The 13496-nt window shown below is 44.5% G+C and overlaps 1 protein-coding gene across 4 annotated transcripts in view; it reads left to right on the top strand.

Moving 5' to 3' along the window:
- CMTM7 (CKLF like MARVEL transmembrane domain containing 7) overlaps positions 1 to 7510 on the top strand; it is a 31491-nt gene extending 23981 nt beyond the window's left edge. For all 4 annotated transcript variants that reach the window (XM_074860733.1, XM_074860735.1, XM_074860745.1 and 1 more), the window contains 3 exons: positions 780 to 878; positions 1898 to 1979; positions 2334 to 7510. In XM_074860733.1, the coding sequence (XP_074716834.1) occupies positions 780 to 878; positions 1898 to 1979; positions 2334 to 2347 (195 nt within the window). In that variant the 3' untranslated portion in view covers positions 2348 to 7510. The remainder of the gene's footprint in view (positions 1 to 779; positions 879 to 1897; positions 1980 to 2333) is intronic.
- Positions 7511 to 13496: the final 5986 nt, after the last annotated feature.

The following is a 13496-nucleotide window of genomic DNA, read 5'->3' as shown; positions in this document are numbered from 1 at the left end:
CATCCATGTTAGTTGCCATAAACTTTGTGAGGATTCAAAATCTAAATCCACAGATAACCCCTGCTCATAACAAGGTAAAATGGACCGATACTCATCACACTAGAAAAGAGCTTAAATGTGATGCCTCAGTGCTCGCTCAGAAAAACCCGTGGCACCATGTTTTACTGCAAAACAGCTGCAGTCACTCTTACAGACTTAGGAGCCTGGGTGTTGGTTCTGAGTGTCTGCATAGTTGTGCTTTTCATGGCTTCCCTCCTGTTTCCAGTCTTGGTTGATGTAAGTAAATCCAGCAGTAGATCCATTGCTTACTTTCTAAGATTATCAGAAGTAGGAGCATTTGGTTTTCCACTGACGCCATGTGCTGCCATTTATTGCCATTTCATATAGGCTAGAGAAATACATCTTTAAGGCTTCTTCCTTCCTCCACAACTGTCTCTAAGTAAGGTGCATACTTGATGCAATAAAGATACGTTTCACCTTCAGTACCATGTTGAATTGAAAGGATTGCATCCATACCCAGTAAGTAGATCTTATTTCAGTGATGTTAGTAGGTCTGAAGATTGACCCTCTCTCCTTTTTTGAACAGAAAGTCAGGTATGGTACTCACAAGGTGGGTTTTTTTCTGCTGTGGTTTTTTTTTTAACTTTTTTTTTCTTTTGACCAGTGTTTTGTCCTCTGGGTTTGAGTAACCTCTGCCAACTTTTTCTCATTCTGAGGCATACTGAAATGCTTTCCTGATAAGTTTCCCCTTCTGATGCAGGCTGTGCTTGTCTTTACAGGAGTTTCTTCATTATTTAATCGGTACAATTCTGCTTCTCATTGCATCAATTGTAGCAGCATCCAAGAGTTATAATTTGTCTGGACTTGTGGCTGGAGCGGTAAGACTGTGTTTATTAGTCTTGACACTTTTTTATTTGCAAAATATATTAAGTAGGGCATTGGAAATCTATTACTTGTAATTTTATTTTCTTACAGACTTGCCTTGCTTGTGTGACCTTCTAGCTCATTTCAGTGAATGTTCTGTAACACAATGACAACAAAAAAATTTTGTTGTGAGACTCCAGACTCACCACTAAAGTGGGTAATTGCCCTGTCAGAGAGTTGAAACCAAAAGCTCCTGCTTTAACTCATTGGAACTAATGTGTTTGAGGAAGAATTAAGACAATTCAGTTTTGACAAATGGCTGTTCTAGCATCTAGAAGTTACCTAAAGGATTTCACCCCAGTCTTCAGCCTTTGATGCTGCCTGCTCCGGAACATAGCCCTGTTCAAGACAGATAGTTTCTCCTGAGCTAAAACCCACTGGGGTCCTGGGCTGACTTACTGGAAGATACTCTCTGCCTCTGTTGGCTGGAGGGCTTTATAGAGACAGGCATGACTTCTGAGTGTGGGCAACAGTATTTTCATAGTAGCAGGACCTGAAATACAACTTTTCCAGAATAAAGAATTACTTTCAGAAACTTAGTCCAGATGATTCAAATGGACTAGAAGACTTACCTGACTTGTTTATTTGGCAGACTGCAGGGAAAGACTTGTTTGAATGGGGCAGTAAAAGCTGTAATCAGAGGTGTTAGAAAAAGTCTTTTCTTTGTTGCAGAACCCTAGTGAGAAGTCTAGAAGGCGAGACTCTACGCTGCTGTCCAGCTTTTTCTCCCTACTTGTATATGACACTCAGTCTATCTTGTAGTCATTGCTTTGACCAGACATAAGCTGCTATTATAGTATGGAAACAATTTTTTAGTATATTGGCAGAATGGAGTAAAAAAAAAAAAAACTTTTTTGTGTCTGTTAACATCATAAAATATGTAGCTGGATATACAAGTGTGTCCATACATTCATGGAATATGTGTCATCTAATGCTCTGTAAGTATTTGTGGTTTGTTTGTTTTCTCATCCAGACTTTCGGGTTCCTAGCTACGATCCTCTGTGTTTTAAGCATATGGTCATCCTACAAGGTTTCGTGCATCACACAGTCAACAAGTAAGTATCATGCTTAGCAACTGCCAGAATGCTTCTCAAAATTAATATTTATATTTTCTGCCACAGGGCTGTGTCTACCTGGAAGGATTTATTAACATTCTGTTCCTTATTACTCAAAATTACTCACAAAGCAATAAATCCGTATTTTCTGTCAAGACAGACATATCACAGCTACTGCCAGCTGTTAACAACTACAAGAGCAAAATAACTTGCTTGTAGCAAGTAGTGAATGTATCAGTGTTTTCTCTTCTCCCTCCCCCACCCCCTACCAAAAGAAGGTTTCCTATGTGTTCCTTAATCAAGTACGTAAATCTGTTTGTGGCAACACAATTGACACTGTCTTCCTTTTCAAAGATGCATCCGTATGACTTCTTCACCTCTGCAAGACGTCTGCCTTACAAAATAGGATACCAAAGAGGAGCGTCCACTACTGAGGAGAGAGCATGGGTATTTTGTAACTAGCCTGGGCAGCCAGTACCTTTTGAAGATCTACTTGAATGCCTATGCAAAACAATGTTGTGAACCAAAGTTTTTTCCCCCCACTTCCCCCTACCCAAGAAGTTTATAATGGAGAACCTGCTTTTTATGAGCTTTACAGAGAAAGACAACTTCTGTCTCACAAGCTGGGCTGTGGTCATTTCCAGCTATTTGCAATAAGAGCATTTAAAACTCATTTGGAGAGTCATTTGGTTCTTCTTTCAGAGGGATGGAAAAATTGTTTCTGATTTCCTCCATCTGTTTACAGAAGGGAAATCCTGCAAATTCCTACCTGATTCTTAACTTCCAAGGATGATTTGTTTAATGAAGGAACTGTTACAAACTGATTTGTGCCTGCATAAGCTGGCCCAAGTCTTTGTTACTTCTTTCTATCAGAACTGTGGACTTTTTCTAACATCAGCTCAGCCAGCATCAAAAATTATGAAATGCAACTTGAATATATCAGTACAAACACTCCCTCCTAGCCCCAACAGTACATGATGAAATCAGGTTTTTTCTCTGTGAATTTTTACAGGTTATTAGCAATGAAAGATTATTCTTTAAACCTTCTCTTTGCCAAATACAGGAAAATACATACCCAAGAGTATGTGTTTAATGTTTTGTGGGATTTTTTTTTTCCTTTTCACAAATAGTCATTTGTAAAATGGGTATTTATAAGACCTTCTGTAGAAAATTTCTGTGCATTTCCTATAAATTATTCTCTTTGGAATCTAACAGTGTTTATGGAAAGCCCATTGTGAAAGAAACAATGCACTTTCTCTTACATGTGGTTTGTCCCTTCCTCTGCCTCTGCTGGGATCCATGCTTTTGGAGACTGCTCAGAGCCTGGACAGGCAGAACAGTTCTGTCCAAACCTGGTATTGTCATGAAGTTGTATGTAACTTTGCAGCTGAGCCAGTGCCTTCTTGGGCCCTTTTGTCTTTCTTTCCTTTTGCAGTCCATCTCTGGTGAGCTGGAAACTCATTGCAGGAAAAAGGGAAGTGCAGGCCCTTCCTCCTTGGTACTTCCCCTTTCATGTCTAGCTGTAAAGTAGAACTTGTACTTATAAGCTGGTCTCTTCTGTCAGGACAACTGCATGATGGTGCAGCTGATTTCTGCAAAAAGTAGCGTTTATACAGTTTACCAGCATTTTCTGGCCTGCTGTGCATTTTTCTATTTGTCTGAAATTCTGCATCAATACTGCTAAGTAATTTAATGGTCCTCTCAGAAAATTCTTTTTGTACTTCATAGCAGGTCATTATACATTGCCATTTGTTGCCACCTTATTTTTTTTCTCCCATCCTAATATATCTGTCTTCACGTTGATTTTTTTTTTTTCCCTCTGACAAGAGAAATTGGCCCATTGTTGAAGTATCAAAAATTTTGACTAAGTAGATGAAAATAACTGAGCAGATAACCTGGAAAGGTAGAAATCCCCTTCCTCATGGTGCACAGTTTCTGTGATTCTTCTTGCTGTTCCTTTTCATCAGTGCCCTATTTACAGCAATATAGAGCAGGAAACAATTTGAAAGTGCAAAAGTCTGCTGTTTGTGAGTGAAGATATATATATATTCACTCCAAGATGAACTGCTTTGACATTACTATAGAGGATTATTCAAATAAAACTATATAACAGGCAGTTATAATGCTATTAATTTCATATTGACTAATTTTTATTTCTTCACACTGTCCCACTTTGGCCTGCTTTTTGCCCTGTATCTTCAGATGATATATTTTGTGTTTGGTCAGAAATCATAGAATCACAGAATGGTTTGGGTTGGAAGGGACCTTAACAACCACCTAGTTCCAACCCCCTGCCATGGGCAGGGACACCTTCCACTAGACCAGGTTGCTCAAAGCCCCGTCCAACCTGGCCTTGAACACTGCCAGGGAGGGGGCAGCCACAGCTTCTCTGGGAAACCTGTTCCAGTGTCTCAGCACCCTCACAGTAAACAATTTCTTCCTTATATCTAATCTAAATCTATGCTCTTCTAAGTTTAAAACCATTACCTCTCATCCTATCCCTACATGCCCTGATACAGAGTCCCTCTCCATCTTTCCTGTAGGCCTCCTTTAAGTACTGGAAGGCCTCTATAAGGTCTCCCTGGAATCTTCCCTTCTCCAGGCTGAACAACCCCAACTCTCTCAGCCTGTCCTCATAAGGGAGGTGCTCCAGCCCCTTGATCATCTTTGTGGCCTCCTCTGGACCTGCTCGAGCAGGTCTATCTCCTTCTTATGTTGTGGGCCCCAAGGCTGAACACAGTGCTGCAGGTGGGGTCTCACGAGAGCAGAGTAGATGGGGAGAATCCCCTCCCTCGACCTGCTGGCCACACTTCTCTTGATGCAGCCCAGGATACAGTTGGCTTTGTGAGCACACATTAGTTTTCCATCCACTACTACTCCCAGGTCCTTCTCCACAGGGCTGCTCTCAATCCACTCATCGCCCAGCCTGTATTTGTGCTTGGGATTGCCCCGACCCATGTGCAGAACCTTGCACTTGGCCTTGTTGAACTTCATGAGTTTTGCACGGTCCCACTTCTCAATCCTGTCCAGGTCCCTCTGGATGGCACATCCCTTCCCTCCAGCGTGTCGACCGCACCACACAGCTTGGTGTGATCAACAGACTTGCTGAGGGTGCCCTCAATCCCACTGTCCATGTCACCAACAAAGATGTTGAACAGCGCCGGTCCCAACACTGACCCCTGAGGAATGACACTCGTCACTGCTCTCCACTTGGACATTGAGCCGTTGACCACAACTCTTTGAGTGCGACCATCCAGCCAATTCCTTATCCACCGAGTGGTCCATCTGTCAAATCCCATGCCTCTCCAGTTTGGAGACAAAGATGTGTGGGACACTGTGAAAAGCTTTGCACAAGTCCAGGTAGATTACATCAGTTGCTCTTCCCTTATCCACTGGCGCTGTAACCCCGTCATAGAAGGCCAGCAGATTTGTCAGGCACAGTTTGCCCTTAGTGAAGCCATGTTGGCTGTCACCAATCACCTCCTTATTTCCATGTGGCCTAGCACAGTTTCCAGGAGGATCTGCTCCATGATCTTACCAGGCACAGAGGTGAGACTGACTGGCCTGTAGTTCCCTGGGTCTTCTTTATTTCCCTTTTTAAAAACTGGGGTTATGTTTCACCTTTTCCAGTCAGCAGGAACTTCATTGGACTGCCACGACTTCTCAAATAGGCTGGATAGTGGCTTGGACACCTCATCCACCAGTTCCCTCAGGACCCGTGGATGCATGTCATCAGGTCCCATGGACTTGTGCACCTTCAGGTTCGTTAGATGGTCTCAGACCTGATCTTCTCCTACAGTGGGTGGTTCTTCCTTCCCCCAGTCCCCACCTTTGCCTTCTGTGTCTTGGGTGGTGTGGCTGGAGCCCTTGCCAGTGAAGACTGCAGCAAAAAAATCGTTGAGTACCTCAGCCTTTTCCATATCCCAGGTGACCAAGTCTCCCTTTTCCTTCCAGAGAGGGCCCACATTTCCCCCTAGTCTTCCTTTTATCACTGGTGTACCTGTAAAAGCTTTTTTTGTTGCCCTTGATGTCCCTGGCCAGATTTAATTCTATCAGGGCTTCGGCCTTCCTAACCTGATCTTTGGCTGGTTGGACAATTTCTCTGTATTCCTCCCAGGCTTTCTGTCCTTGCTTCCACCCTCTGTAGGCTTCCTTTTTGTGTTTGAGCTTATCTAGGAGCTCCTTGTTCATCCGTGCTTGCCTCCTGGTGTTCTTACCTGACTTAATCTTTGTTGGGATGCATCACTCGGTGATCCTTGAATATCAACCAGCTTTCTTGGGCCCCTCTTTCCTCTAGGTCACTTTTTTTCTTTTAGTGACCTGAATTAAGCATGCCTCAAGAGACCAGACCTCCTTCTTGGCTAGAAATCCACTGTCAGCAGAGTCAGCAATGGTTCAGGCTTGCTTGCCCTGCCAGCACAATACCAGTCCAAAGGACATACATGACAAGGGACTTGATTCTGGGCACTTTGAGTGAAAAATACCTGCAGAAGAAGGTACACACACACTCATGCACACATATATATATGTATGTATGTGGTTTTTTGCAACGGGGGTACTTGATCACCAGTTCTCCTGCTAAGACTGACTTAACTATGGTTTTTGGAAACCAGCACTCTGACTTTAATTTGGACTGATAGAGTAGATATTTAAGGATACAACCTCTTCTGTTCCCCTGGAGGAAACAGAAGTGCTCTATTTCTCCTTCACCTCCTGAGATACCACCTCTGATAAATAGTAGGCACCTTCCTACAAGCTTTAATGCCTCTTGGCAATCCTGTGGGAAACCATTGTTCTGCTGCACACAGTGTGAGACCTCAGCGCTGTGGTGGCAGGGGGGAGAAGCACCTGCTAAGGACTGGGGCTGGAGCCTGAGCTTTCTCTGGAAAAAGGCTGTTTCTACTCTGCTGGAATCATGCCCCTTCTCCTGGCACTACACTAGCATCTTTTTTCCAGCTTCCCACATAACTCTGTCACTTGTCACCATGTGGGGAAAAAAAACATAGAGGGAATTTCATGCAGTCTGACAACCAAAGAATTTCTGAACTATGATCTGTATCCAAAGAATATGTTTTGCTGCAAGTGCACTTGTTTATACTGGATCAAGAGAAGTAAATTACAAGTTCCCTTTTGGTTTTTGTGCCTATTGACAGGTCTAAGGTATGCCTGCAGCTTTTGCTGTTATGACAGTGCTGGGTCCATAGACCCACCAGATGCTCTTAATGCAGGATACTCTCAGGCTGGAAGACTGACATCTCTGCTGCCAAATCTTTCTCACTATCCCCACATCCTCCTTGTGAAACGTCTACTAAGAAAAGCACAGATTTTGCTGGTATCATCAGCTCTGTCTGGCAGGGACTTTGGCACCTCACTACTGCATCTCTGCCAGCAAAAGTGTTTTAAGTTTCCTTCAGTGTCAACCTGGTTCTGAAAGCTCCCATCTTTCTACAAGTTTGTCAAATATGGGATTCCAGCTGTTTTAGAAATAAACTAAGTTTGCTATTTGGATGATGTAATGACTTTGAGAATCAGATTGTTGTCTTGTTCATTTTTTTCCTTTCTCTACAAGAGCAGTGTCTTTCTCTCTGGGGATTGTCAGAATACATCCTGTACCTGGAGGACTAGAGATGGGAGCCACAGGAAAAAAAAACTTCCCCAGCCATTGTGTTTGGATGTGCTGGTCTCTGACTATCCCACCCAAAAGCTGTCCATCCTCTTCAGCTCCAAGATGAGTGTAGTATATCCTTTGAAACAACACAGGTAGAGTTTGAGGTTCAGTTTTACTGAAAATTAAAATGTAAATCTTGGGAGAAGAAAATAGGTAGTACAAACTGTTTCATAGCGCAGAAAAAAACAACCCTGATGTTTGAGCTCTGTGGGCTTGAGGTAAGTTAGAGAGTGAATAGTGCTTTTGTCAGGTAGAAACTGGGAAGATGAGAAGGGGAAGCGAAACTTTTTAAAAGAAGAGGAAGGGTGGCTTTGCAAAGCTTGAGGACCACAGTGCTGGATGAAGACACTGCAGGTTATGTGTCAGCTTGCACGCTTTTTCTGTTGCTCTGAAATGGTTGTGTTTTGCATTGTGTGAACTACGAAGGAGTGGGTTCTTTGCTCTTAAAAGGCTTTGGGAACACATCACTATGTGGGGTATAGAGGGGATAGCAGGACACTAGGATAATGATAACTTTTAGTGAAGAGGGGACAGGGGTGATGCTCCAGAGAAGAGGACTAGGAGTTTACTAGGACAAAAAGGAGCAGGAGACAAGAAAGAGCAGGTGCAAACATTAATAGAAAGCTTATGAGAGGAGGAACTAATGTGAGCACATTATGCACTAATAGAAATGTTGGCAGATATCAGCAGTTTCTGGCTGTGTCAGTACTTAAAGAGCAGACCTGCCTGGAGTGATAGAAAAGTCTCTTTTCTGCTTGCCTGGTATGTACACTTCACACCCTGTGCCTGGGATTTTCATGTTCTGCTAAAGCTGTGGGAGGATGTCCTAAACCTGACCCAGAGGCTGTGGAACATGGCATCAAGTTGCTACATGTTCTGCCCTGTTTAACTTAAAATTGCTCAGGGCTCCACTGATCTTAAGAGACATCATGGAGCAAAACGCTGCTGCTGAGTGTGAGAGGCTGTGTGCTGGCCAGTGGCCTTGGCCATCCCTCCGGCTAGGGACAAAAGTACAGACCTGCTTTAGGACTGACTGGCACCTGAAAGCCAAGGAAGGCTGGAATTACATATCATTGGGTCCTACTGATGATCTTGACACCGGGCTGGTATCCAGGAGGTACTGCTGTTCGTGTGAGATGGGGAGCAGTGGGTACCAGAGAAAGGGTCTGCGGGAGGCCCATGTCCTGTTCTTTCTGCCTGCAGAAATTTACACCCAGGTGGCAGGAGAGAGCCCTCACCACAAAGCTGTAGGGTATTCCTAAGCAATCCTCCTCTTTAGGCTGTTTCAGTTTTCAGACACGAGCGCAGGGGCAGGCAGCATGCCCTTGGCTTACCTTGCGCTCCTCTGCAGATGCACAGGGCTGCACACTTGTGAGGCCATCCCGTTGGGAACAGGCAGCTCTTGGTTTTGGTCCCTGGTACCAGGGCTTGTTTAACCCCACCACATGGAAGCAGGCTGGAAAGTTGCACTGGTGCTTGTCATCCTCCTCTCCTGGAGAAGGGTGATTATTTTTTTCCAGCACAACAGCAGCTGGAAAACAGGAAAAGCAGTTAAGTGCTGTTGGCTGCTCCTTCCTAGGCCTGGTCCTTCTAGAGGTCACTGCTTACCCACAGCTGGCTACTCCAGAGGTTGTTGCTGTTTTGCCTGTCCCTGAGCCCAGAGTCCATCAACCTTGGATAGTCCCCTGGGTCAGCACTCTGGTTTCTCACGGCCAGTATGGTAAGTATGCGCCGTTGTTTATTACTAGGGACTGACCAGTATACAGCGGGTTCCCACCATGCAAGAGCGTGCATCAAAAAAATTTTAAAAGCCTGTATTTATAAACAATTGATGAAGTAGCTTTATCCTCCTATTATCTCATATCTGCACTGGTTTACTGGGTTAATGACTTCCCAATTTATTAAGTATCAAACAAGCTCTCATCCATCACCTGCCTGGACCAGCCTCTCTGCCTTGGGGCAGTTGGCAAAAAAAATTTGTCTGCTTTTTGCTCTCTGCCAAACTTCTGTCTGAGCTGCTCTGACAGTGAAATTGAAGCTGTCTGGCCATGGCCAGAAGCAGCACTTCATGCAGATAGGAAGCTTGAAAGTTTTGGGGGCGGGGGGGGTAGAAGAAAGAAAAAAAAGAGTTGCAGCACACAGGAGTTTCCTGCCTCGAGGGGGAGGTGGCTGCCAAGACAAGCTTTCAGTTTTACATGGAGGCAGAATTTAGACACCAAAATCCTTGGCGTTGTTCTGGCTTAGTGCTGTGAAAGCTTGGCTTTAAGAAGCCGGAGTTGAGTAGCCAAAGGCATGATATTGTGGCTGCTTGTTATGTGCTGGGGGGGACAGTAGTATGATAGGGAGGGCTCATAACAAGGAGTCTGAGAGGGTCCGTCCCTTTTTTTTGGGGGGGGGGGGGGCGGGATAAGGAGGGCAGAGCTAGAAAAGAAAGTGCAGATGAAGCTGAAATGAAGGGGCCACTACAGAGTAGCAGCAACATTTCCTGAGCAAGCAGCTCAGAACAGTGCTGTTCCTCAGGTTAATGTTTTCATATCGCTTCCTGAGCATGGTATGACCTCCAGCAGCACCTTTTTTTTTGCATATTGCTGAACTACAGCTTTACAGAAAGGCGCATAAGATAAATATTTTCAGAAGCAGTTTTGTCACTGGCTAAGTGCTAACTGGCTCTCAGGTGAGACCTGTGTTTGAGCAGAGTATGTCCTTCAGAGCACTAGCCAGCCATGAAGGCCAGAGCTTTTGAAGTAGAAGAGAGGATTAGGACACAGATAAAAGGACTTCAGTTAAAATGCAGTTTTGCAGATCCTAGCTTGAACTGATTAATTTAAATTTAAAATGCCCAAGATGTTGTAGATTTCATATATTGCTCTCTAGATATTTACAGATGTAGAATAAAAGCAACGCACAAAACAACCATTTGAAAGGAATAAACTGCAACCTCTAAAGCATTAGCAAAAAAGCAGCAGCCCTGCCCTTCTCACTGACAGGAAATTCAGCCAGCAGTATGAAGTAACACAGGAAGGCACAGGTGTCCCGGTGCCAACACTCAGTGCTACAAAGCCCCCAGGTTACTCTGACTGGCCCTAAAATGATTTCAGCCCTGCCTGGTGCAGAGGCACTGCCACAGACATCACTTCCAGAGCCCCTCTCACCTGTGACTCCGGAGAGGTGTGCCCACAAGCTGGGACCGTGCACAGGTAGACAGGCAGCTTTGCATCAAACCAAGCACCTGGGGAAAAGAAGGAATAGTGCAGAAGAAAAGGAACAGACTGAGTGCTCTGTGCTTTGTATGTATAGAAAAAAGTAATGTGTGGTGGCGCAGGAAACACCTGCATGTTTCTGTGGCTGATGAAGGGGCTACCAGAAAGACAAGAAGAATACGCCAGCTTTTGAAGTGGAGCTGGTGTGTGTGGATGACATGGTAGGCCAAGCAGAGCAGTGGGGCATTGTCCCCGCAGGGGTGAATATCCCCAAGCCACTAACATAGAGTCATTGCTAAATTAAGTATGTCTGAACCACTTGTTCTTTTCTTGCATGTTTGCACTTGTGTAGGAAGAGCAACAGCAGACAAGCAGCCCTCTTGGCATAGGAGGGATTGTAGCAAGACTCTAGAAACCTTGGGGGAAAAAAACCCACAAGTGTAGACTTAGAAGTGCCTAACCCTTAAGCATACAAGGACAGACTAGGAAATTGGAGACAGCACTCGTCCTGCACCTATTTTTACAGCCCAAAGAGAATAAACACCATTCTCCCAGGGAAAAGCACAATGTCTTGGAGGCTATTTGCATGGGACTAGTTTTAATACCCAGCCACTCTCCCTTGGGTATTCAATGAAGAGCAGGGCAAGAGTGACTCACAGCAGCAGTGACTCAGTACAGGAGTTACCCGTCCCCTCTGATTCACCCTCTAGACCTGCTTCTTCCTCCATCAAGCTACCAGGGGAGCTTGGCCTCCCAGCTGGAACATCACAGGGTAGGCCTGAGGAGATACCCCCTTTTACTTTCCCATGTGGAGCTGGGGCAACACCCACCTCTTAAATGCCAGCACTTGCAACTCAGCACTTAACAGAGCTAATGCAATAGCTGGGTGGATGGGAAGAGACCAGGCTAGGAGTTACATATCACCTCAAAGCCTGCAAAAAGCATCCATTTGCAGCTTCCTTGTATTACATCTGCTAGCCAGCTGTGATGGTAGGGTATGATTTCCCCCCCTCCCCCAGTACAGCCCTGCCAACACATACAATTATACCAACACAACTTACTTTTATTGAGATTATTGGGGGTTGTATGAGGTGGACTGGTGCTGGTGGCTTTGTACCACGAGTACGAATCACAGCTCTGCTGGTATAATAGCTCCTTTTAAATCAGAAGTGCTTTGTCCATCTAGCACAGTCTACTGTTACTTCTACATCTGTAAATCACTCTTAACATAATACTTAATGATCTGCATCCCCCTTTTTCATGAACCCCAGCCAAGCAAGAGCACAATGCTGCAGCTGTAGCTATTAAGCTATGGTGGCAGCAAAGCACTCCATTAATACCTCATGCTCAGCAGTTTGTGATGCATGAGAGCTGAATAATTACGCCCTTGTTACCCTCAAATGAGAGGCACAATTGCCAGAAACAAGCATTTACAATTAAAAAAACTGTATCGAGTCAAGGACAACATTTGTTCATTCATAAAACAAGCCTTTCTGAGCAAAAGGACTATGAGGCAGAAAACAGGCTTACATGAACGAGACAGTTGTTTCTAGAGCTGTATTGTACCCTGCTCAGATAGACCTCCACAGCCACTTTATCCCAGCTATTTTGGGAAACTAGCAGGCAGAGCTTTAGCAAAAGCTCTTGTTGCTATGAACTGCACTGATAGGGAGGTTTAGTTTAGATGTGAGGGACAAGAATGGGAAACGGGGCTTTAACAATGCGACTATCAATAACCGGTGATCTGCAGCCTTTGAAACAGAGCATACAGGCATAGGAGTGTGAAAATGGGTGTTAACAATAAAAATAGAAGTGGTGAGAATGTGTCCTCTTTTCTGAGGATGCCTTGTAGCTCATACCAGGGTAGCAGCTCCCCATCTTTGGTTAGGGGTGTGCAGAGACCAGAGAACAATTAAGTAATGGTTCCTTCCTTACCTACAGCTCAACATGAACAGGGATTTCAGAATTGTGTCTGCACTGGTATTTTTGGAAGTGACAGCTGGTGCAAAGGAAGTAGTTAAAAGGAGGGCTGTAGTGTAGACAGACTTGCATTATTTTGAGCAACATTCCACCATTCTCTTAGCAAGGGTAGGGCATATGGTAATAAAAAACTTGTCATGCCTTTGTCTTACAGTATTACACTTTCAGTAAGTGAGGACTAAAACAGAGGGTTCTGAAGTACCCCCCAAACTTAGCACTGCAGAATACTACCTGCTTTCATGCAGCACATCTAGCAACAGATACCTGACTGGATATTTGCTGTCCTCATCTGGCACATGAGTCATGCTACAGAAGAATGTGCTTATGCTGTCGCCTCCTTGTGAAGCCCTGACTCTCACCTCAGGACTTGCCAACTTCAAAACAGCCATGTCTGGTTTATTTTCCCAGTCCTGTTCTAGTAATTCAGCCAAGAGATAATAGGTCATAAGAAACACACTGAATGAGTGATCAGGACACGTGGGCTGGTCAAAGCAGGTTTCACTGGGGTGCCTGGAGAGGACTGGAATTGCAAGCAGCCCAGTCTGGCATGCTTTACAGCTATGTTTGCCAACATTTCTGTTTGTGAACCCTGATTTTTTTTTTCCAGCATGCATAATTTGCATTTTTGGATAATAAGCTCTCATTTAACTTCCTGAGAGCCCAGGAAAT

This window comes from Strix uralensis, chromosome 1, assembly GCF_047716275.1.
Source record: "Strix uralensis isolate ZFMK-TIS-50842 chromosome 1, bStrUra1, whole genome shotgun sequence".
NCBI lineage: Eukaryota > Metazoa > Chordata > Aves > Strigiformes > Strigidae > Strix > Strix uralensis.
The sequence above is the reverse complement of the archived record's forward strand: the minus strand, read 5'-3'. Positions and strand labels throughout refer to the sequence as shown.